This window comes from Cherax quadricarinatus, chromosome 24 (assembly GCF_038502225.1).
Source record: "Cherax quadricarinatus isolate ZL_2023a chromosome 24, ASM3850222v1, whole genome shotgun sequence".
In the NCBI taxonomy this organism is placed as follows: Eukaryota; Metazoa; Arthropoda; class Malacostraca; order Decapoda; family Parastacidae; genus Cherax; species Cherax quadricarinatus.
The window spans coordinates 31,089,116-31,113,115 of NC_091315.1; the positions used below are offsets into that span (position 1 = coordinate 31,089,116).

The 24,000-nt window shown below is 41.8% G+C and overlaps 1 protein-coding gene across 1 annotated transcript in view; it reads right to left on the reverse strand.

The window, feature by feature from the left end:
- Positions 1-4,560: 4,560 nt before the first annotated feature.
- The window catches only part of LOC128690756 (muscarinic acetylcholine receptor gar-2-like), a 157,773-nt gene continuing 138,333 nt past the window's right edge, over positions 4,561-24,000 (reverse strand). Inside the window, exon 2 of the mRNA XM_070088301.1 lies at positions 4,561-9,139. Coding sequence (XP_069944402.1) covers positions 6,187-9,075 — 2,889 coding nt within the window. The 5' untranslated portion in view covers positions 9,076-9,139 and the 3' untranslated portion in view covers positions 4,561-6,186. The remainder of the gene's footprint in view (positions 9,140-24,000) is intronic.

The window sequence follows — 24,000 nt, forward strand, 5'->3', positions numbered from 1 at the left end:
AAGCTCCTCTCTCCTATGTGGGGGTTATTTGTGTATTGTCCCAGTCACGGTATTGTGCATTTTTGTTATTTATATTTCCATGTATTTGACTAGTGAAGCCTTGATAGGAATATATACAATAGGTAGAACATCGCCAATCATAGATGAACCTAGAAACAACTTATCGTGTATCCTGTTTTAACCTATGTATATATCTTTCGTAATAATTATGGTATTATATATATATATATATATATATATATATATATATATATATATATATATATATATATATATATATATATATATATATTGATTATGTAACAGGACATGCTATGATCCAAGATCTACTGAGCACAAGTAAACTCCAGTGAAATTAAATTAATAGGTCCTTCGATTACTGTTCAAGCTGTTTTGAGCAACCCAGATGTTCTTTGCACATCAATAGAGCTACACTCCTCATATGAATTAATTATAATTCCAACAGCCAAGAGGAGAATATGTCCAGTCCAGGGCTGTAGAACGCCCTACATTATAAAGTTCCTTTTAGGATATAGTTTACTTATTTCACATTATTCAGAAACCCACATAAAAGGGGCCTGGAGACTCTAGTAATGAACAGAGAAAATGTTATTTTAGTGCTAGGAATAACTGGACTTTTTATTCCGGACCCTGTTTTGAAATTGGCCTTTCTTGAGAATCTGAGTTTTTCCCCCACAAAAACAATAATTGTGCCAAACATTCATAATAACTGTAATAAATATGAAAAAAATTAAGGTATCTGTGGCATGCAGAGGGCATAGTATATAGTAGGAGGGGCCCGACTATTATGATAAACCGTTTAGTTCAACTCAGGCAATCACGAGAAAGGCGGCCAGTTCTGAAGCGACGTTAGGGACTCGCCGAGAAACATTGTCAGACTTACCTCCAAATCTGGTCATGCATGGTTCTCACTACGCTTCTTGTTTGCAAATTGTCTTACTGTACATATTCGTTGTAAATATTGTACATATTTGCAGATATTTGGCGAAGGAATATATATTAAATATTTACTTTCTGCTGTCTTTTGCTAGTTCCTATATTGATATTTGATTATTATGCTGACCCACTTACGAACAGGTACACTGGCCCCCAGACTACACCTGTGTTCGTAATATAATCCATGTTGCAAGAACTTTGAATGACTCTCTTCACGACCAGCTCCTACATTAAGTTTGTCAATATACTTCACTATCTCCAGACATAATAACAAATTAAATTTTGGTTTCTTGATAAAGAAATGCTCAAGTTTAAAAAAATTCATTCTACCATATCCTCATGTGCAAAGAATATTGAGCTAACTTACTGCACTCTTCTGATCGTTCTTACAATTTCATTTCGACCTTTATTTTCTAAGAAATAAATCTAGCTTAAATTTATCGCCAGTAGTTTCTTTTTATCATGAGAACTTCTAATATTCTCTTCTCAAATTGCCTCATGGGACACCTGTTTTTAATTAATGACTTCTTGTGATTATTAGAACTGGAGCGTTTTTAGCGAGGTGGGGAAGCGGTGACCACTTGAGCAAGTGCTACTAAGTCATTCTTTGTTTTTGCTGTAAATATACTAGCTGCTGTTTTGGATTTTTCGACATTGTTGCTGTTCTTCGCTGTTGTTGTCCTGTGTTGTTGCTGTAGATCTGCTTTCGGCTGCGGAAATGGTACTGTTCCTTCTCCTCCTCCCTGTGCGTTATTACAGTCCGTGGTGTTGACAAGATGTGGAGAAGATTAGAAGTGGGGAAAACTGACAGTAGCTCATACAGGTATACATGTGTACATAGTGACAGACGCCTGCGCAGGTATACATGGGTACATGCGCTCCTGGTGACAGACGCTAGTACAGGTAAACATGTGTACATAGAGACTTGCACTTATTCATACATAACTAGTACATATATGCACACGTCTAGGTGCATGTGTGCGCACATGGGTGCGTGCTCGTATATGTATTGACAGGCATGCATGAACAAGTGCATACACACATACACATATGTTAGGAAGTATTTATTCAGTCATAGAGCTGCTAGGAAGTGGAATAGTCTGGAAAGTGACGAAGTGTAGGCAGGAACCATACATAGTTTAGAGAAGAAGTATGATAAAGCTCATAAAGCAGGGAGAGAGAGGACCTAGTAGCTATCAGCGAGGAAGCGGGGCCAGGAGCTATGAATCGACCCCTACAACCACAATTAGGTGAGGATAGTTAGGCGAGTACACACACTCGCACACATACGCATACGCTCACACCAAAAGAGAGAGAGAGAGAGAGAGAGAGAGAGAGAGAGAGAGAGAGAGAGAGAGAGAGAGAGAGAGAGAGAGAGATTGCTGGTGTTTTTGTTGGAATAATAACCATCATCATCATCTTAAATCTACAGTATAGGATACAAGCAAACACAAACAATGGGCTTAACAGGGACAGATATATTTATCATCTTGTACGGGTATATCATAGTGACTGAGGCTGGCAACTATATACCTAGTGAGTATTTTCGTGAGGTGGCAGCCAGGGCTGGGGTAGCTCAGGCAGCACAGCTCAGGAAACAAATGTATTCCCTTCATTTTATGATGACGTCAGAAACCACCCCCTCCCTAGTGGCTGAATCCCCACCCCCAACCCAAAGACACAAGCAACTGGACGTGGTTTTAGTTCTATTCTGCTGGGAATTTGGATTAAATGTCAGGATGAGAATGCCATCCTTATGGCATGGTCACTATGGCATGGCATATGAAGTACGGAGTAATTATAATGTAATAAAGAACAGCATTGTTACAATGCAGTACATTCCCTTTTGCTCCTTAATTTTTGGCTTAATTTCCTATAATTAGCCAAGGACATTGACTTTATACAGGGAGCAGTGAAGAGCTACAGAAATCAACGGAACACACATCATTAGTCATATGTTACACTATAATTAGTCACTCAACTAATTTTAAAAATCGTCAGTAACTGAAGTTAAATCCCGTCCAATATGAAATATTGTTCTCTTCGTCCAATTGGGTTCCAGGTACATTTGGTCCTTCTATCGAAAGAGGATCTGCATGACATTGGTGTTTAGAAAACAAGTGACAATTCGAAGTACATTTACATTGACAATCAGATCCCTTCATATTTTTATCTAATTTTATACTAAAAAAAAGTAAAAAAAAAGTACCATATTTTATGACTTGTTTTAAAGAAGATCCCCATTTAAAATAAGGTAGTTGTTAGTAAAGGCAGGGGAAGAAGGGGGATGGGGTAGGGGAAGGGGAGGAGCAGGGGCGGGAGAGAATGGTAGCGCGTCCTGTTGGGCTCAATGTGTGAGGTGGAGTTGGCTCCAGATTCAATGTTCGAGCCAAATGCACATCACTACAGAACGCGCGCCATATCTCCTCTCGTGGCGGGGACGTGACGTCATCATGGCTGGTGTATACAAGACTTCAGTGCGTGAAGGTTCCCGGCATCACAAGGAACCAAGAAGGTGGGAGGGTATTTCACACTACATTTACACACTAGTGGTGAAACTGAGAGAGTGGGGAATCATGAGAGCCTCCACGCACGGCACTGAAGCAATTGCGCTAATCTACAGCATAGGTATGGCAGCCCATCTGGAGATTTCTACTAAATGCGCCCAGATGGGTATATAAAACATGAGAACGAATTCAGACTTGCTGGCTCCCTCTCATTTGGTGATGTGGAACTTTGTGATGAGTATTCATAATGATTAGAATGACTGGTCTTACACTAAGCGTCACATTCCAACACTGCAACATACAGTATGTTTAGTTTTTGGGCAAATATAAAACGTATTAATCTCTAAATGCGTGTTGTAATAGTACTGAGTGAAAAATACTGATCCTTTGTCCTAAAAAATGAAAGATTTGAAAACACCTTTCGTACCAAGACGAAAGGCTGTATGGAAGAACTCATTTAATATACAATTACCTTATTTTAATTTTTGACAAACTGTTCTTCCCAAAGAGCTATCCTATTTTTGTTGCTGTTATATATATATATATATATATATATATATATATATATATATATATATATATATATATATATATATATATATATATATATATGTATATATATATATATATATATATATATATATATATATATATATATATATATTTATTTATATATATATATATATATATATATATATATATATATATATATATATATATATATATATATATATATATATATATATATATATATGCAAACAACCACAGGGGAAGTATAATAATAGTTCTAGGCCTTTTGTGTTGCAATTAACACATGATCAGGAGCTTGCAAAGCTGCATAAATGAGTAAGAAAATCTCAGCAGATTCGTTCCGAGGGGCGTTTTGCAACTTTGCAAGCTCCTGATGTGATTGCAACATGAAAAGCCTAGGGATATTATTCTGCTTCTCCTGTTATTATTTTCATTCTGTGTCGCTTGTTCGCGATTATACATTACATATATATATATATATATATATATATATATATATATATATATATATATATATATATATATATATATATATATATATATATATATATATATATATATTTCTGGTCAGCCTGCATACTAGCACCCAAACATTCATACATATGCATTTACATTTTTATATATTACAAAGAACTTAAAATACTGGCCATAACATAGCCTCAAAACAAAATGGACAGTATTGAAAGAATTTCCCTGAAGCAGGGTTTATGCATGACGTCACAGGTGTGTGTTGACTGGATGACTTATCTAATTCACAGTCAAATACCTAAGATATCGTAGCACAGACACTGGCAAACAGAACTGTTCGGAAATTCTTCATTTTAAAACGTCCACTATTTTTATGGGTACAAGTGTTACTAGCAAAATGTCAACCAATTTTATTAGAAGCATGCCGTGAAAATTGAGCTTTTATACGTTAACATAGCAGTATGTAGCTAGGATTACTTTTTACAGCAAGTTTATGTCTGCGGTGAGGAAAGAACGAGTCAGCTCTTGCTGTGATACAACAAGTTTCAGGCGAAATGGAGGCTCAGCAGAGCATGGAATTGTGCCCAGTACAGTGAGCTCTGAAGCAAAGAGAAGCAAAGTTTGACATTTGATTCCAGCACATAGACATAGGAGGAACACATGCTCTGTTTTGCCCCTGAAATTCTATGCAAACCTTGTCAATGTCAGCTTGCAGCCGGCACTGGTAAAAATTAACTGTCTTTCTGAGACTTTCTCTCATTATCGTTGCATCAAAGCCTCCAAAATACTCTCATAACCAGAGTCTATCTACGCACGCATACATACACACACACACACACACACACACACACACACACACACACACACACACACACACACACACACACACACACACACACACACACACACACACACATACACATAGAAAATACTGAATCTTTATCTTTTCTACACCGCAATGAAAGTGAGGTGCTTGTGAGACTCTGTAACTAGTGTATTTGAATATCAGATATGTGCAATTGTACTGAATGTACAAGTGTGATGATGCAAGTGCGCATTACATATGACAGTACACGTAAGAGGTTTAGGTTCAGATACCCCACTGAGGCACTGATTGAAGTGAGAGGATGTTACTGCACTGAGTGTCTGTGTACCCATCACAAAAGGAGATTCATAAAGCACTCAGACATGTACATTGAACTCTGTTGTGTACACGCAGTACTAAGGCATGTATGCACAGAATAAAAGAATGTGCACACCGTCTTCAGGCTTGTGTGCACAGCACAGTTAGGTGTGTACAGTTTTCAGACTTATATGCAAAAATAGTAGGGCATGTAAGCACGTTGCTGTTAGGTGTAGACAGTACTGGGGAATGTACTCACTGCACTTGGATGCGTACATATTACATGGTTATAACTAAACTATACTGAGGCTTTTATATATCGCACTGAATACTTGACACACTGGTCCGGATACTATATACATCGCACTGCGTACTATATACATGGAACTGTTCACTATATACATCTTACTGCTCACCGTACACGAGGCACTGAGCGCCATACTCCCGTACTCTGGTGTATACATTATACTGAACACTATACACATCACTTACCCCAGTACACCAAGCACAAACCCTCACTCATGCCGCACCCACAGATGGTCTCTAGATATCACAGATAATTAAGTAAATATCAACGATACAGTCTATCGCACTATGCCGTTACGTTATGTGCAGATCACCTTTGAGTATTCGCATGAAAGTCTTCTTGAACTGTTGGTTAGCAAGAGCGTAACAGAAAGGGTTAATGGGGCTGTTAGCATAACATAGGAAGTAGGCGAACATGTAGACGTGGGTATTAGTGCACTGGCAGAAACCCTCGGCGATTGCCAAGATGTGATAGGGTGTCCAGCATGCCACAAAGGCTCCCAGGATGATAGAGATAGTTCTTAGGGCTTTGTTAGCTCGATTTTCTGACTTGGAACGGTGCCTCTTTTCACCTTCGCTCTTCTTCTTCTTTTTCTTTAAGCTGCGGAAGGACTTAACGATGCCCTTCCTGGAGCCTTTGAGAGAGCCTTTAATTGAGCTCTGAGCATCAGACATAACTGCCATCGAACTTCCCCTGTCTTTCTCTATAAGTGAGGAAGACTCTGTTCTTGCAACACTCGTTACCGTCTTGTTGGAGTTGATATTGTGAGTGGTAATGAGTTGGTTAGTGGGTCCGGGTGTCGGCCGCCCTACCTCAGACACACTCATGATCCCTCTAGGCCGCACCTGAGGCGTGGCCGGTACTACCACAGCTGAAGTGGTATTGTTGGAGTTGTTGGCTGCAGACGCTATGTTGTTGTGTGCATTAGGGGCGCTGTTGGTGGTAGTGGCAGGAGTAGTTTCGTTTTTGGGACTAAGATGACTTTTGTACCTATCCGATCCCGCTAGGCTGGTGACAGCAGTACAAGCGTGAATTATCGAAGTAACCAACACATTGGTTGAGTGGTCGGAAATGTCCTCCTTGTCGTAGCACTCGTCGTCAGCGTCTGCTGATTCGTCTGCTTCCTCGATGCTCATCTCTAAATCTTCATCATCCGAGCGAGACTGCATGCGACTGATCTTGCGATGAATGCTGTGAGGCGTGGTTAATGCCGAAGTAAGGGAGCGCACTGTGGGCGAGTTGGGACTATGAAGAGTAGCCGCCCATACAGAGGAGGGTGGATCCTCTACTACCGGTGATGGAAGGATGATTGATGACTCGTCCATGTATCGTAGATCGCCTGTGTCCAAGCCCGTAAGGATATCGTAGGCCATAGGACCGTAGTTTAACGAGGAGGGGGGTCGTGTGGTGCAGATACTGCTTACGCTCATACTGTCAGCAAACATAGCTGGAGGAGCTATTACTCTTTCGTCGAGTGCGTCTGTTGGTGTGGAAGCTGCTAATGGGAGGATAGGCACGGTACTGATGGGTCGAAGAGGCAGTGAGGTAGGGTGGAGAGGCTGCAGGGGCTTTAGTTTGGGCGTTAATTCTCCATTAGATTGCACACTTATAGTTTCATCCGAATGACCACTATTTTCATCATCATTTTTTGAAAATTCGCCAGACATGCGCTTGGCTAGAGGCGTGGTGGCCGCCCCGAGCGTCACATTCAGTAGTCCAGAGCACTGTAAGGTGGACTCATGCAAGGTTACGTCAGGTAGTCTTTGTTTATTCTTATGTGAATGATGGTGGTCGGGTAAAGGAAGAGATCGAGCAAGGGACACAGCCAGAGCTCCGATCCCAGCGTCAGATGAAGAACTACCCTCTAACGTTGTAGAGGTATCCAGTACGCTTTGTTCTGGAATCTTAGGAAGGGTGTCTGTAGTTGGAGTTTTGCGATGCTGTGGTGGTGGGTCAAGGCGTGGGACAGTGCTGTTTGGGAGGCCCGACCGCTTGGGCAATGGTATCTGACTGCTCTCTTCGTCAGAGTCGAAGGCTGGACTGCTTGATCGTTCAGACTTTTCTGTTGTTTCTCCACGACGCTCTGAAAAACTAGTAGTTTCTGTTGTCTTGGAAGAAGTTTTTTGACTCGAGGACGAGTCGCTGACGCCAGAACCTCCATGCGGCGCCTGCGCTGCGACGATACTGGCGACGGGTGGAGGGCCAGGTTGTGGCTTGTCTTGACTTAATAACGTACTCTGCGTTTTGCTCATCCCGAGGCCAGCCGTGCGACCGGCCATGCCAGCCATTCCCCCGGCACTCAAGGCCACCAACGTCTGCATCTTCCTGTGTTTGGCTTCTGACTTTTTCTGCATGTCATAAGCTGTTTTATATATACCGGCATAGAGGACAAAGAGAACAACAAGTGTGACCCAGTAATATGTAACAATGAGAGCCGTATTGAAAACCGGGTCTCTCAAGAACTGAACTTCGCACTCGTTGGGCAACAGTGAGCGGTAGCCAACGAAATGTTCCCATCCGAAGATGCTGATGAAAAAAAGTAACGCTGGAATAATCCACACCATTGCTACCATTACCATCACCTTCGTTCGCGTCCTCCAGCCGCGGTACTTGGCTGCGATCTTCACTGAACAGAAGCGGTCGATTGTAATTAGAAGGACCGTGTATTGCGAGGCAAGGCACACGGTGTAGTCCACGGAGAGCCACAGATCACACAAGATGGGCCCCAGTGTCCACTCACCCATCAGCACGTACACGGTGTAGAAGGGCATGGAAACGGATCCGATGATCACGTCCGTCATGGCTAAGGAGGCAATGAAGTAGTTAGAAGGCTGGCGTATGGCTCGCTCGACGATGAAGGAGAGCAACACAAGCAGGTTGCCCCCGACTGTTAGAATCATGCAGCAGGCCAGGCAGATGGCGATGAGCACCGTCTGCCAAAGCTCGAAGGGCGGCAAGATGGTAGCGCCGCCCTCCAAGGCGGTGATGTTGGCCAGGGCGCACTCGACGGAAGCGTTGCCCCAGCAGGTGGTGTTGTCTCCCCACAAGTCAGAGGAGGCGTTCAGATAGCTAATAGATGGGTCGTGGAGTCTAGTGGGCCCGGCTTCCCAGGGCACAATGAAGGGCAGGAGCGTGGTACCCCTTCTACCAACTCCTAGGGTGTCCCCGAAGGGCGCCGTCATATTGAAACCCGCCCCCGTGGCGCCATCTCCAGCATCCGTGCCGCCTTTCTCACGCTGCTGCTTCCTGCAACACAAATACAAAAACTTACTAGAGGCTACAGTTACCTAGGAATAAAAACAGCTCAGTTATTTCATGGCCTATGCTGTTACCCTGCGAGTTTAAACAGTAAAGTTTTTACACCCTGCATATATACTATTATGATGAAGCGTTATTATTATTATTATTGAAGGTCCAATCCATAAAAGAGAGGGTAACTTCTATTCCTTGGATCGAGAGCCCTTCACCGACATCATGGAACTCCTTTAAAGGGTAGCAAGGAACAATACATGCATACAGTCTAATATACTTGTATAGTACAAAACTATACAGGTCATCAGTCTCTGTTTAAAGCATTTTTATTGAAGAAAACTGAATGCAACAATAAACGCATTAACACACCTCAAGATCTTTGTCCTTGTCAACATATCAGCAAGTATGTGAAGAGTAGAAAAGGTACACCAGAATTGGGAATAACATATAAAATGATAAAAAAGATAACAATGATATTGTCATCCTCCCACTCCAATAAGAAGAAAACCACATACCTGTCTGTGTTTGATCAGTTAGTTGTAAGAAACTGACAGTTGTTTTACACATACATAAAACACGACTGGGCTTTATTAATTTCAGAGATTACGCGGGATTTAAAACTTACAATACTGTAGATCATACATAATATACCACCAAGTGTTTCTAGAAAGTAACACTTATTACAAAATTGTGCTTAGGATTCATGACATAGGTTATATATATTTTAAGCTCAGTTTATGGTTCAAAAGCAAAAAAGACACAAATAACTTAAACGATATATATATATATATATATATATATATATATATATATATATATATATATATATATATATATATATATATATATATATATATATATCGCTCAGTCCTAGAGCTGAGGGTATAAGGTATAAGGAGAGGCTGAAGGGGCAAAACCTTTAGCGATATTAGATGACAAAAAAGAACAGAGGTGACATGATTATGACTTACAAAATATTAAGACTAACTGGCAGAGTGGACAAAGGGAGCTTGCGTGAGAGGAGGATCTCAGGTACACGACGGCACAGTTGGAAGTTGAAGAAAGATGAGTCATGGGAATGTTAGAAAGCATTTCTTTAACCTTTGAGTGACCTGGAAGTTGAATGACTTAGACAGCAAATGAGTATGATAGGGCTCACGCAACCATGAGTGAACCCAGTCGTGGTCAGTGGAAAGATGGGGCCAGGAACTGAACCACAACTTCTGCAACCCCACTCAGATGAGTAAAATTAGGTGGGTATATTTATTAACACATGCATTCATACATATACATACATACATACATACACATACATACATACATACATACATACATACATACATACATACATACATACGTGCATACATGCATAAATAGATACATAAATACATGTATAAATTCATATATATATATTCATACACATACATATATGCATGCACGCATACATACATACAAACGTACATACGTACATACACACGTACATAAATACATGCATAAATTCGTATATACATTTATACACATACATACATGCATATATACCTGCATGCATACATACACATACATACATATATACAAACTTACTTACATACAAACATCTATATACACATAGATAAATACATAATACATATACAAGCATGCATGTATCAAAGCTACAAAGGAACCAAAGACAAATCCGAAAGATTTCTTCCAAATGTTTGTGACCACAGGTCATGAACACTTGAAAAACTAATGTAGGGAGTTAAGTAAACTCTCAGAGTATATACTAGCAAATAGTGCATACACAGTGCTGCTTTCCGTGCATATACATACTATGATACACCACTAAGAATATTTATAATGTGGTGCCACTGTTGGAGTGACGCCATTCTGATTGCCTTCTGATTGGCTTCACAACCTCTCATGTCGGAATACTTATTAGCTTCATGTACTATATCTGTTCCTTAATTGCCTACACTTATTATGTTTTATGTTCGGTGATTGTGCCTTCTGTATCGTTTGTCTGACTGACCTTACCTATCCTGCCTACCATCAGACAGGCATCAGCTCCTCCCTGTCTGCTGAATCACTTCAGCTATACTGTCTGTCTTTAGAGGCTTCAGCTGTCCCCTCTGCCTGTTGAATGGTGTCTTCGTAGTGTGTCGACATGTAATTTTCACCTGCACAACTGTGGCAGGATATTACCTGACGTTCGGACTGGTAGGAGCGACCCTGGCCTCGGCGCCATGTGGCTCGCCTCTCACACTTGACTTCTTATCTCACTGAGACACGATTACGGTAGCCTGTAATCACCGTGCCCCAGTGGTATCTAATTATTATGCAAGAACCATTAGGGAATTACCAACGTGTTGCTCTTAATGTAACAAGTTCTTCGTATCGATGCGGGAGACGAAAGTTTGGACGAGATTTTTTTTTCCAATTTGTCAAAGTGACCACTGTGCCTCGTAAATTCGTGACATTGGCTTCGCATGATCTTCTCGCTCACCAGGAACTTTGTCAAGCTTAACAATGTTCCTGCTGAGCTAAACGCAGCCTACAATAAAGTATCGTAGGCGTTAAATATAAGTTCATTAACTGAGTATAATGTATTCTTGCACAAGACATTACGAAAATCTTAACTAGTTAAGAAATTCCAAACAGTAAATACGCCTCTCTCCTTAGTATATAATTTTCCTCAAGTTGACTATACATATTATTTGATTCAATTATAATTGGGATTCTGTGTGTATCGTCTTGTGTAAGGAACGGAAAGAAATAATTGTTAGAAACGGAGCATATTTCTTTCTCAAAACACGTAAACTGCCCAGGGTTAATTTTACTGTCACTCGCTCCGTCGATTCTCGTTAAATCCAATGAAACGTTCGATCAATCAGTTGCAGCATGCATTCATTACACACACACACACACACACACATATACACACATATATATATATATATATATATATATATATATATATATATATATATATATATATATATATATATATACATATAGGGAAGTACCACCTCTATAGCTGGAATGGGGACTCTCATCCTCAGAGAAGACAATAAACGTACCTCAGGGAAAACTCAAGGTTCTCCCTGGAGCTGTTTGAATATTTTCTTCTCCTACCACCCCCTATATATTTTATATTCTATGTGAACATTTATTAATAAACAGAATACATTTACAGAAAAAACATAAACATGAATACAATGGCACAATGTATCAAAGATCATGAATTTCCTCCAGCTCCTCCGAGGCTGGACGCAAGCCAAGTATGCAGCAAGCATTTCCCCTCTGGATGGCTACGCTGAGGCGCTGGAACATGAAAGTGGCTGCCCTTGGGTCCCTGGTGGTGTCGACGAGTCTGGAACCCAATTCTTTAAGGAAACGTGTGGCATTTTTCCCCATGATCCCAAGGTCTCTGATCCCGCTGGGACAAATTGATACTGTTGGCTAATGTCACTGTACTTGCTGATCTTGTACTCCTCCCTGTGGTCAGCAGCTCCTCCCTGTCGCCCCACACTGTGATGGATATAGGTGTCAGCCAGTGTGGACACACAGGTATAGTCCCATGCTAAGAGCTTGCCATTCTTCCAAGGTGATCCCGTCGGGGCGGTTTGCTGGGTTGTGGGTATTGTTGGCTGCTAGTGATCGGGGCTCCCTCTCGGCAGGGCATCCAGCTGTAGCAAGGGTTATCTTAATGATGTCGTTGACCTCATTGTGTCTTGCATGCCAGCCCTTGGTTTTGGAACAGTTAAGACCATGTAGACCGTATTGGTCTGCTTGCACTTCGCCGCAAATACACGTATATTCTGTGTGAATTGGGGCAGCAAGGCGCAGAGCCACTGCAATACGGAGGGTCTTGGGGTCGAGTCGCGTTCCCATTGCCGATATGGGAACTGTTTGGAGGAAGTCCCCGGAGTGATGTGCGCTCACAGCCTGGAGACGGGCAATCTCCCTATCTGATGTTGCAGCCCTGAGCATGTTGGCAAACACCTTTTCAGCAATCGGGCCATCCCAGCTTGACTGTGAGCCAGTGCTGCACTAGGGTTTGGTGCTGGAGCAGCAAGAGTCTCCCATTCGGTGATGGCACTGGCATAGCTAGGGTCTTCTATTCCTGCTGAGTCACTGAGGGTATCAGGAAGAATTTGTCTTATCAACTGGTTTGATGCTATGGAAGAGGATAGGAAAGCTGGTAGAGCAATCTGGGAGGATCTGCGTACTCCTAGCCCTCCAAGCCTGACCGGAAGTGAGGCTTGCAACCACTGTCCATCGTCAAGGGAAAGATTCAATACGCTCTCTAGCATGGTCTTCAGGAGAGAGTCATATTTCTTGAGTTTTGGACTGCTGAAGGCTGGGGAGCATCTCAGAAAGTAGGTAAGTTTTGGGATTGACAGGCACTTGGTGAGTAGGTAGAAAGCATCGTGTGTGTCAATGCCTTTCATCCTGCTTTCCATCGTCCGGAGGTCTGAGGCTTTTTTTTCTAGGATCAGATCGATGGCATTGGGCCAAAGAGGAGCACCAAGGAGAGTGCTATTGGCTGGATCAATGGCTCGTGCTCCTGGTAAAACGGCACTAATATTCTGGATCATCTGTTGATTGGTAGAAACTATTTCACATTTGGTGGGGTTTAAAGAAAGGCCCAGGCTTTCTCTCATTTCTTTAATTTTACTGATGTCCTCTAGGAGAGATTCTGTTGTGCCAGCTAGGGTACCGTCGTCCAGGAACCAGATATTGAGCTCGCTGGAGAGTGCTTCCGTGACTTCCTTGATGACCAAACAGAATAGAAAGGGGGCAAGAGGGTCCCCCTGTTGCACGCCCTCACATAAATCAATTTCATGGTCCCCAAACAATAGTTTGGAAGTCACACTATAACACGATTCTATGAAGGGATAAAGGGAAGGGAAGTTTCTATAAACTGCTTGGAGAGCAGCATCCCTTCTGACTGAGTTGAAAGCATTATGTATATGATTTTATGCTCAGGGCTGCAACATCCAACAGGGAGACTCCCCTCTCCAAGCTGTGAGTTCACGTTACTCTGGGAACTTCCTCCAAACACTTCCCATTTCGCAATGGACCACGACTCGATCCACAGACCCTCAGTATTGCAGTGGCTCTCCTCATCACTACCCCAATTCACACGGAATATACGAGTATTTGTGGAGATGTGGAACCTGACCAATATGGTCTATATGGCCTAAACTGGTCCAAAACCAAGGGCTGACATGCAAGACACAATCAAGCCAACCACAAAATGAAGAGGAACCTTGCTACAGCTGGGTGCCCAGCTAAGAGAGAGACCCGATCTCTAGCATCCAGCAATGCTCACAGTCCCGTAAACGGCCCCGACGGGATCACCATCTATCCTTGGAAGAATGGCAAGCTTTAAGCATGGGACTATACCTGAGTGTCGACACTGGCTGACACCTACATCCGTCACAGTGTTCGGCAACAGGGAGGTACTGCAGATCACAGGTAGGAGTTAAAGATCAGCAAGTATAGACACATAGGCCATCAAATATTAGTTTGTTCCAGTGGAATCAGAGACCTTGGATACCAAACACATCGACACCACAACGGACCAGAGGGCCGCCACTTTCATGTTCCAGCGCTTCAGTGTGGCCATCTAGAGAGAAAATACTAGCTGTATACTTGACTCGCGTTCGGCTTTGGAGGAGCTGGAGGAGATTCATAATCTTTGATAAATTGTACCAATGTAGAATATAGAATATAAGGGGTGGTAGGAGAAGAAAATATTCAAACAGCTCCGGGGAGAATGTTAAGTTTTTCCTGAAGTGCGTTTAGCGTTTAATCATTTTTCTGAGGACGAGGGTCTCCAGTTCAGTTCTAGGGAGGGGGTGGTACCTCTCTATATATATAAAGGTAGTAGGTTGGTAGACAGCAACCACCCAGGGAAGTACTACCGTCCTGCCAGATGACTGTGAAACAGAAACCTGTAACTGTTTTGCATGATGGTAGGATTGCTCGTTTCTTTTTCTGTCTCATAAACATGCTAGATAACAGGGATATCTTGCTACTCCTACCTACACTTCGGTCACACTTCACAGACACGTACATGCATATATATATATACATACATCTAGGTTTTTCTCCTTTTTCTAAATAGCTCTTGTTCTTCTTTATTTCTTCTATTGCCCATCGGGAAGTGGAAAAGAATCCTTCCTCCGTAAGCCATGCGTGTCGTATGAGGCGACTAAAATGCCGGGAGCAATGGGCTAGTAACCCCTTCTCCTGTAGACATTTACTAAAAAAGAGAAGAAGAAAAACTTTATAAAACTGGGATGCTTGAATGTACGTGGATGTAGTGCAGATGACAAGAAACAGATGATTGCTGATGTTATGAATGAAAAGAAGTTGGATGTCCTGGCCCTAAGCGAAACAAAGCTGAAGGGGGTAGGGGAGTTTCGGTGGGGGGGAAATAAATGGGATTAAATCTGGAGTATCTGAGAGAGTTAGAGCAAAGGAAGGGGTAGCAGTAATGTTGAAGGATCAGTTATGGAAGGAGAAAAGAGAATATGAATGTGTAAATTCAAGAATTATATGGATTAAAGTAAAGGTTGGATGCGAAGAGTGGGTCATAATAAGCGTGTATGCACCTGGAGAAGAGAGGAATGTAGAGGAGAGAGAGAGAGATTTTGGGAGCCTTTGAACCAAGTATAGGAGCCTTTGAACCATGTGAGAAAGTAATTGTGGTAGGGGATCTGAATGCTAAAGTAGGAGAAACTTTTAGAGAGGGTGTGATAGGTAAGTTTGGGGTGCCAGGTGTAAATGATAATGGGAGCCCTTTGATTGAACTTTGTATAGAAAGGGGTTTAGTTATAGGTAATACATATTTTAAGAAAAAGAGGATAAATAAGTATACAAGATATGATGTAGGGCGAAATGACAGTAGTTTGTTGGATTATGTATTGGTAGATAAAAGACTGTTGAGTAGACTTCAGGATGTACATGTTTAGAGGGGCCACAGATATGTCAGATCACTTTCTAGTTGTAGCTACACTGAGAGTAAAAGGTAGATGGGATACAAGGAGAATAGAAGCATCAGGGAAGAGAGAGGTGAAGGTTTATAAACTAAAAGAGGAGGCAGTTAGGGTAAGATATAAACAGCTATTGGAGGATAGATGGGCTAATGAGAGCATAGGCAATGGGGTCGAAGAGGTATGGGGTAGGTTTAAAAATGTAGTGTTAGAGTGTTCAGCAGAAGTTTGTGGTTACAGGAAAGTGGGTGCGGGAGGGAAGAGGAGCGATTGGTGGAATGATGATGTAAAGAGAGTAGTAAGGGAGAAAAAGTTAGCATATGAGAAGTTTTTACAAAGTAGAAGTGATGCAAGGAGGGAAGAGTATATGGAGAAAAAGAGAGAGGTTAAGAGAGTGGTGAAGCAATGTAAAAAGAGAGCAAATGAGAGAGTGGGTGAGATGTTATCAACAAATTTTGTTGAAAATAAGAAAAAGTTTTGGAGTGAGATTAACAAGTTAAGGAAGCCTAGAGAACAAATGGATTTGTCAGTTAAAAATAGGAGAGGAGAGTTATTAAATGGAGAGTTAGAGGTATTGGGAAGATGGAGGGAATATTTTGAGGAATTGTTAAATGTTGATGAAGATAGGGAAGCTGTGATTTCGTGTATAGGGCAAGGAGGAATAACATCTTGTAGGAGTGAGGAAGAGCCAGTTGTGAGTGTGGGGGAAGTTCGTGAGGCAGTAGGTAAAATGAAAGGAGGTAAGGCAGCCGGGATTGATGGGATAAAGATAGAAATGTTAAAAGCAGGTGGGGATATAGTTTTGGAGTGGTTGGTGCAATTATTTAATAAATGCATGGAAGAGGGTAAGGTACCTAGGGATTGGCAGAGAGCATGCATAGTTCCTTTGTATAAAGGCAAAGGGGACAAAAAGAGTGCAAAAATTATAGGGGGATAAGTCTGATGAGTATACCTGGTAAAGTGTATGGTAGAGTTATTATTGAAAGAATTAAGAGTAAGACGGAGAATAGGATAGCAGATGAACAAGGAGGCTTTAGGAAAGGTAGGGGGTGTGTGGACCAGGTGTTTACAGTGAAACATATAAGTGAACAGTATTTAGATAAGGCTAAAGAGGTCTGTGAGGCATTTATGGATTTGGAAAAGGCGTATGACAGGGTGGATAGGGGGGCAATGTGGCAGATGTTGCAGGTGTATGGTGTAGGAGGTAGGTTACTGAAAGCAGTGAAGAGTTTTTACGAGGATAATGAGGCTCAAGTTAGAGTATGTAGGAAAGAGGGAAATTATTTCCCAGTAAAAGTAGGCCTTAGACAAGGATGTGTGATGTCACCGTGGTTGTTTAATGTATTTATAGATGAGGTTGTAAGAGAAGTAAATGCGAGGGTCTTGGCAAGAGGCGTGGAGTTAAAAGATAAAGAATCAAACATAAATTGGGAGTTGCCACAGTTGCTCTTTGCTGATGACACTGTGCTCTTGGGAGATTCTGAAGAGAAGTTGCAGAGATTGGTGGATGAATTTGGTAGGGTGTGCAAAAGAAGAAAATTAAAAGTGAATACAGGAAAGAGTAAGGTTATGAGGATAACAAAAAGATTCGGTGATGAAAGATTGGATATCAGATTGGAGGGAGAGAGTATGGAGGAGGTGAATGTATTCAGATATTTGGGAGTTGACGTGTCAGCGGATGGGTCTATGAAAGATGAGGTGAATCATAGAATTGATGAGGGGAAAAGGGTGAGTGGTGCACTTAGGAGTCTGTGGAGACAAAGAACTTTGTCCTTGGAGGCAAAGAGGGGAATGTATGAGAGTATAGTTTTACCAACGCTCTTATATGGGTGTGAAGCATGGGTGATGAATGTTGCAGCGAGGAGAAGGCTGGAGGCAGTGGAGATGTCATGTCTGAGGGCAATGTGTGGTGTGAATATAATGCAGAGAATTCGTAGTTTGGAAGTTAGGAGGAGGTGTGGGATTACCAAAACTGTTGTCCAGAGAGCTGAGGAAGGGTTGTTGAGGTGGTTCGGACATGTAGAGAGAATGGAGCGAAACAGAGTGACTTCAAGAGTGTATCAGTCTGTAGTGGAAGGAAGGCGGGGTAGGGGTTGGCCTAGAAAAGGTTGGAGGGAGGGGGTAAAGGAGGTTTTGTGTGCGAGGGGCTTGGACTTCCAGCAGGCATGCGTGAGCGTGTTTGATAGGAGTGAATGGAGACAAATGGTTTTTAATACTTGATGTGCTGTTGGAGTGTGAGCAAAGTAACATTTATGAAGGGGTTCAGGGAAACCGGCAGGCCGGACTTGAGTCCTGGAGATGGGAAGTACAGTGCCTGCACTCTGAAGGAGGGGTGTTAATGTCATAGTTTAAAAACTGTAGTGTAAAGCACCCTTCTGGCAAGACAGTGATGGAGTGAATGATGGTGAAAGTTTTTCTTTTTCGGGCCACCCTGCCTTGGTGGGAATCGGCCAGTGTGATAATGAAATAAAATAAATAAATAAATATATATATATATATATATATATATATATATATATATATATATATATATATATATATATATATATATATATATATATATATATATATAATGTCGTGCCGAATAGGCAGAACTTGCTATCTTGGCTTAAATAGCAACGCTCATCTTGCCATATAGGACAAGTGAAAATTTGTGTATGCAATAATTTCGCCAAAATCATTCTGAACCTAACGAAAAAAATATATTTCACTGTGTTTGTTTAGTATTAAATTATTGTAAACAAATCTAAAATATATTTAGTTGGGTTAGGCTAAAATAAATTGCGCTTGTTATAATAAGGTTAGGTAAGTTTTCTAAGTTCCCTTTGGTGCAAAATTATAAATTTTTACATCAACATTAATGAAAAAAATATATCTTTAAACGTATAAGAGAAAATTTTAGAAAGGACTTAATTTTAAGTGAGTTCTTGCTAATTGACCAGTTTTACATATTCGGCACGACATATATATATATATATATATATATATATATATATATATATATATATATATATATATATATATATATATGTATATATATATAAAACGAAGGTAGTGTATATTCCTAGTGGGTAAGGTCTGGCTATAAAGCACTACATGCTCCTCCTAACGTGATAAAACTGAACAGAATTTCTTAACAAGCACTTAGTGGGTAATGGATGGGTGCCTTAGATTCGAAGGGCCAGACAGAAAACTAGTATTTTGGCTGTAGAATGTCTGTCTTGTACACAAAGAGAGAGAGAGAGAGAGAGAGAGAGAGAGAGAGAGAGAGAGAGAGAGAGAGAGAGAGAGAGAGAGAGAGAGAGAGACAGACAGACAGACAGAGACAGAGACAGACAGACAGACAGAGGCAGAGAGAAAGAGAGATGGGATATGTTAGAAATAAAATAAAACACAAAAGAAAAACACCATTTGTGGAACTCTTAACGAGCAGCAAATCCGGACACAAGCGAGCCTACAGGCATCACCAGACCAACAAGCTGCCGGGCAAATAAAAACACAGAAATTAATAAAAAAATGCGAATGCGAATAAAGAGAGAAAAAAATGATTCGAAGAGCCGACATAACGAGCAAACACTAGCCTACTGGCACAAAGGTACATTTAACAGGGGAGAGAGAGAGAGAGAGAGAGAGAGAGAGAGAGAGAGAGAGAGAGAGAGAGCATGTCTGCTTGACAGTAGGGCTTGCAAAGATTCTGTACGAGGCACAAGTATGCTCACACCTTGAGTATGCTCCACTTTCTTGGTTTGCCTGCCCCCCTCTCATCTGCGACTGCTTGACAGAGTAGAGAACAGAGCAAGACGCCTCATCTCTCGCCTGGACCAATCCTGGATAGATCTGTCATTTCAGCAGAGCCTTCAACAGAAGAGGGATGTGGGTGGCCTTACTGTTATGTACAAGGCCAATATTGTCAAAGTACCACACTTGGATCCACTTCGAGGACAGCGTGAAACAAGCTTTTATGCCACAAGACGGGCAGAAAGCAGCAACTTCACTCTGGCTGTACCCTTCTCCAGAACATCACTCCATCTAAGATCATATATACCCAGGATGACTCGAGTATGGAACACATTCGTACAGCATAATGATGTCAACGAGGTAAAGTCAGTTGATCAAATGAAAATGCTGGCCCACAGATGGCTCCAACTACATCCTGTTCCCTACTTGTATGTCTCATAACAATAAAAATGCTTTCAAATGAGCTGATGTAGGCAACAGCTCTTAGCTTGCCAATAAAGTTAAGAATCTTTAACCTGTAAATAGCTTGTCAATAAAGTTAGGGATTCTTAACCTTGTCAAATCCTGTGTAAAAAAAAAAAGAGAGAGTACTATGGAAAATATGGGAAATGTAAAGAGGAATATTTTTACAGTACAAACGGAGGAGATCTACGGGAGTTCATCTACTACTACCTCGAGTGAGGACTGTCTTGTACACTACTATCTCGAGTTAAGACTATCTAGTATTGCAGTATCTAGTTAGCTAAGTTAAGAATAGTAAAAAAGAGCCTTTTCCCTACCTTCCATCTGGCTACTTCCATGATGACAGAGGATTCACAAACATAATACTATATTCTGTAACACATTGGCAAAATGAAAATGTAAATTATGTAGGAAATATATTATTGGATGGAAGGCATTGGCTACATCTACGATTAGCGCAATATTGCTACTCATATTGTACTGCAACAGTTTATTTAATTCCATTACCAGCAGCATTACTGTATACTACTTACTCCATTTCTAAATACTACAAATTTCTAATTCTAAATTGTGTGCTTTAAGTAAACGTGGACAACTGGACATTCTGTTTAGTTATGAACTTCCACCTGATGCAGTGGCCATCGGCATCCTGGTAACTTAGTAGAATTCTGTATTTGTAAGGCTTACATCCAGCTGGTTCATGAAAGACTGGAATATGATAGTAACAAATTCAGGGAAGGTAGGCGGTTAATATTAGTCTAGTGCTTCTCAATTATGAAAAAGTCACTTACTTATATTCATGCTAAACTGCTTATCAAGAATGGGAATTTTGTGAATTATGATTGCTGTTTGAAAATGTGCCACAAACTTTCTTAGAATATTTTTAGGTCATACTCTTTAGTGAGAACAAGGTGAATATTATCTCCAAGTGATAGATACGAAATAATTGGGGTTAAAAAAAATTATCATTCATCTTAAGTAACCTGTTTTCTTACTGATTCTCTGTTAGAGTGTTCTTGTTGATATTAGAAATAATGGTCAGAAACTATATTTACGAGATAAAGGAAGGCTAAAGCTGTGCTTTAGCTTACCTTAATCTTGTTACTGCTGTGTCTATACCAACATTCAAGAAGACACAGGCAATCACACCTTTTTCATAACCTGGATCACGTTATCTCCTTTACGAAGAGGACCGCCTCTCCCACCCTTTAGAAAGTCCTCTCTTTAACGAGCAGAGAGAGAGAGAGAGAGAGAGAGAGAGAGAGAGAGAGAGAGAGAGAGAGAGAGAGAGAGAGAGAGAGAGAGAGAGAGAAAGTGAACGAGCAGAGTGCAAGCGTTAAGGAACACAAAGAAGTACTTTTTTACTCTCAGGTGGAGAGTAATTGGAGCACACTAAATAAACAGTTAGTGGAGGAAAACATCACGCATTGTTACAAGAGAGTATATGATCGGATCCTTGAGGCCAGAAATCAGTAAAACTTACACACACACACACACACACACACACACACACACACACACACACACACACACACACACAAAGAATTGGGAGGCACAAGTCGAAACTGCAGTAGCCAAGATAAGGGTCCTAGAAGTTGAGATAAATAGGCTGGAGCGAGTTACAGGGGCAGTGACCAGAGAAGACACAGCATATGAAGCTGCGAGGCTGAACAGGAAGGAAGGAATTATGAATTATGCTAAGGTCACATCAATCTGCCAAGGAGGACCAAGGAGTGAAAGGGAAGATCAACTGGTTGCAGATGGAGAGGGTGATAGGTCGAATGCTGAGGCACAACAAGGCTATCAAGAGCCACTGGAAAAATCAAGGGAGAAACTGACCACATACAGGCAGGATCCAGAGCCACAGAGGGTGAGGCAATGCGAGGAAGAAAGGGCAAAATCAGTGTTTATCCATGGGCTTCAGGAGAGAGAGGAAAGGACACACACTGAAAGGAAGCAGGAAGAAAGGAAGGAGATTGAGAAAATCATAACAGAAATAGGTGAAGAGAGGGACGAGATTGTAAATTTTCAGAGAATAGGGGGGTACTCGAAGGTGAGAAACCGACCAATCAAGCTGATTCTCAGGACGGAAACAGTGCGGAACAGGATCCTCCAAGAGAAACCACGATTGAAATACTCGGAAGAGTACAAGAGGGTGTTCCTAGACAGAGACAGAACAAAATCAGAACGACAGCAGCTGAGGGAGAGGACAAAAAAGCGAAAGGAGCTAGGAAAAGAGACAAGGAGGGAACCAGCAGAGGTCTGTCAGAGCAGGACAGAACAGCAAGGGCAAGCACACACACAACTACTCTCAGAACCATACAACCTATCACACCATCCCAACACACCCTACAATCCATACCCACAGCCTCCACCCAACACCAAGCTATAGAACCCCACAGTATGCCACCAGGTCTCCCACCCTCACAGGCCCCCCAAACCACAGTGTTGGAAAGGAAACTGAAGGTATGGTACACAAACGCTGATGGAATAACAAATAAGTGGGAGGAGTGGCAAGAAAGAGTCAAAGAAGCATCACCGGACATCATAGCTCTCACAGAAACCAAGCTTACAGGTATGATAACAGATGCCATCTTTCCAACGGGATACCAAATCCTGAGGAAAGACAGAGGGAACAGGGGGGGTGGAGGAGTGGCGTTGCTGATCAAAAATCGCTGGAATTTTGATGAGCTGGAGAGAGAAGATAGCGGAGAAGAAAGTGATTACATAGTGGGAACACTTCACTCTGGAGGTCCCAAGGTGGTAATAGCAGTGATGTATAACCCACCACAGAACAGCAGGAGGCCAAGGCAAGAGTACGACGAGAGCAATAGAGCGATGGTTGACACACTAGCTAGAGTGGCCAGAAGAGCTCATGCATGCAGGGCAAAGCTCCTGATCATGGGTGACTTTAACCACAAGGAGATAGATTGGGAGAACTTGGACCCACATGGGGGCCAAGATACTTGGAGGGCTAAGATGATGGAGGTGGTACTGGAGAACTTCATGTACCAACACGTAAGGGACACTACAAGAGAGAGAGGAGAGGATGAACCAGCAAGGCTGGACTTAGTATTCACCTTCAGTAGTGCAGATATCGAGGACATCACATATGAAAGACCCCTTGGGGCCAGTGACCATGTGGTTGTAAGCTTCGAATACACAGTAGAGCTACAAGTGGAGGGAGAAGCAGGAAGGCCAGGACGAATGAAGCCAAACTACAAGAAAGGGGACTACACAGGAATGAGGAACTACCTGAACGGGGTTCAGTGGGACAGAGAACTGGCAGGGAAACCAGTTAATGAGATGATGGAATATGTAGCAATAAAATGCAAGGAGGCTGAGGAGAGGTTTGTACCCAAGGGTAACAGGAGTAATGAAAAAGCCAGGATGAGCCCATGGTTTACCCAAAGGTGCAGGGAGGCAAAAACCAAGTGTGCTAGGGAATGGAAGAAATATAGAAGGCAAAGGACCCAGGAGAATAAGGAGAACAGTCGTAGAGCCAGAAATGAATATGCACAGATAAGAAGGGAGGCCCAAAGACAATATGAAAATGACATAGCAGCGAAAGCCAAATCTGACCCGAAACTGTTGTACAGCCACATCAGGAGGAAAACAACAGTCAAGGACCAGGTAATCAGGCTAAGGAAGGAAGGAGGAGAGACAACAGGA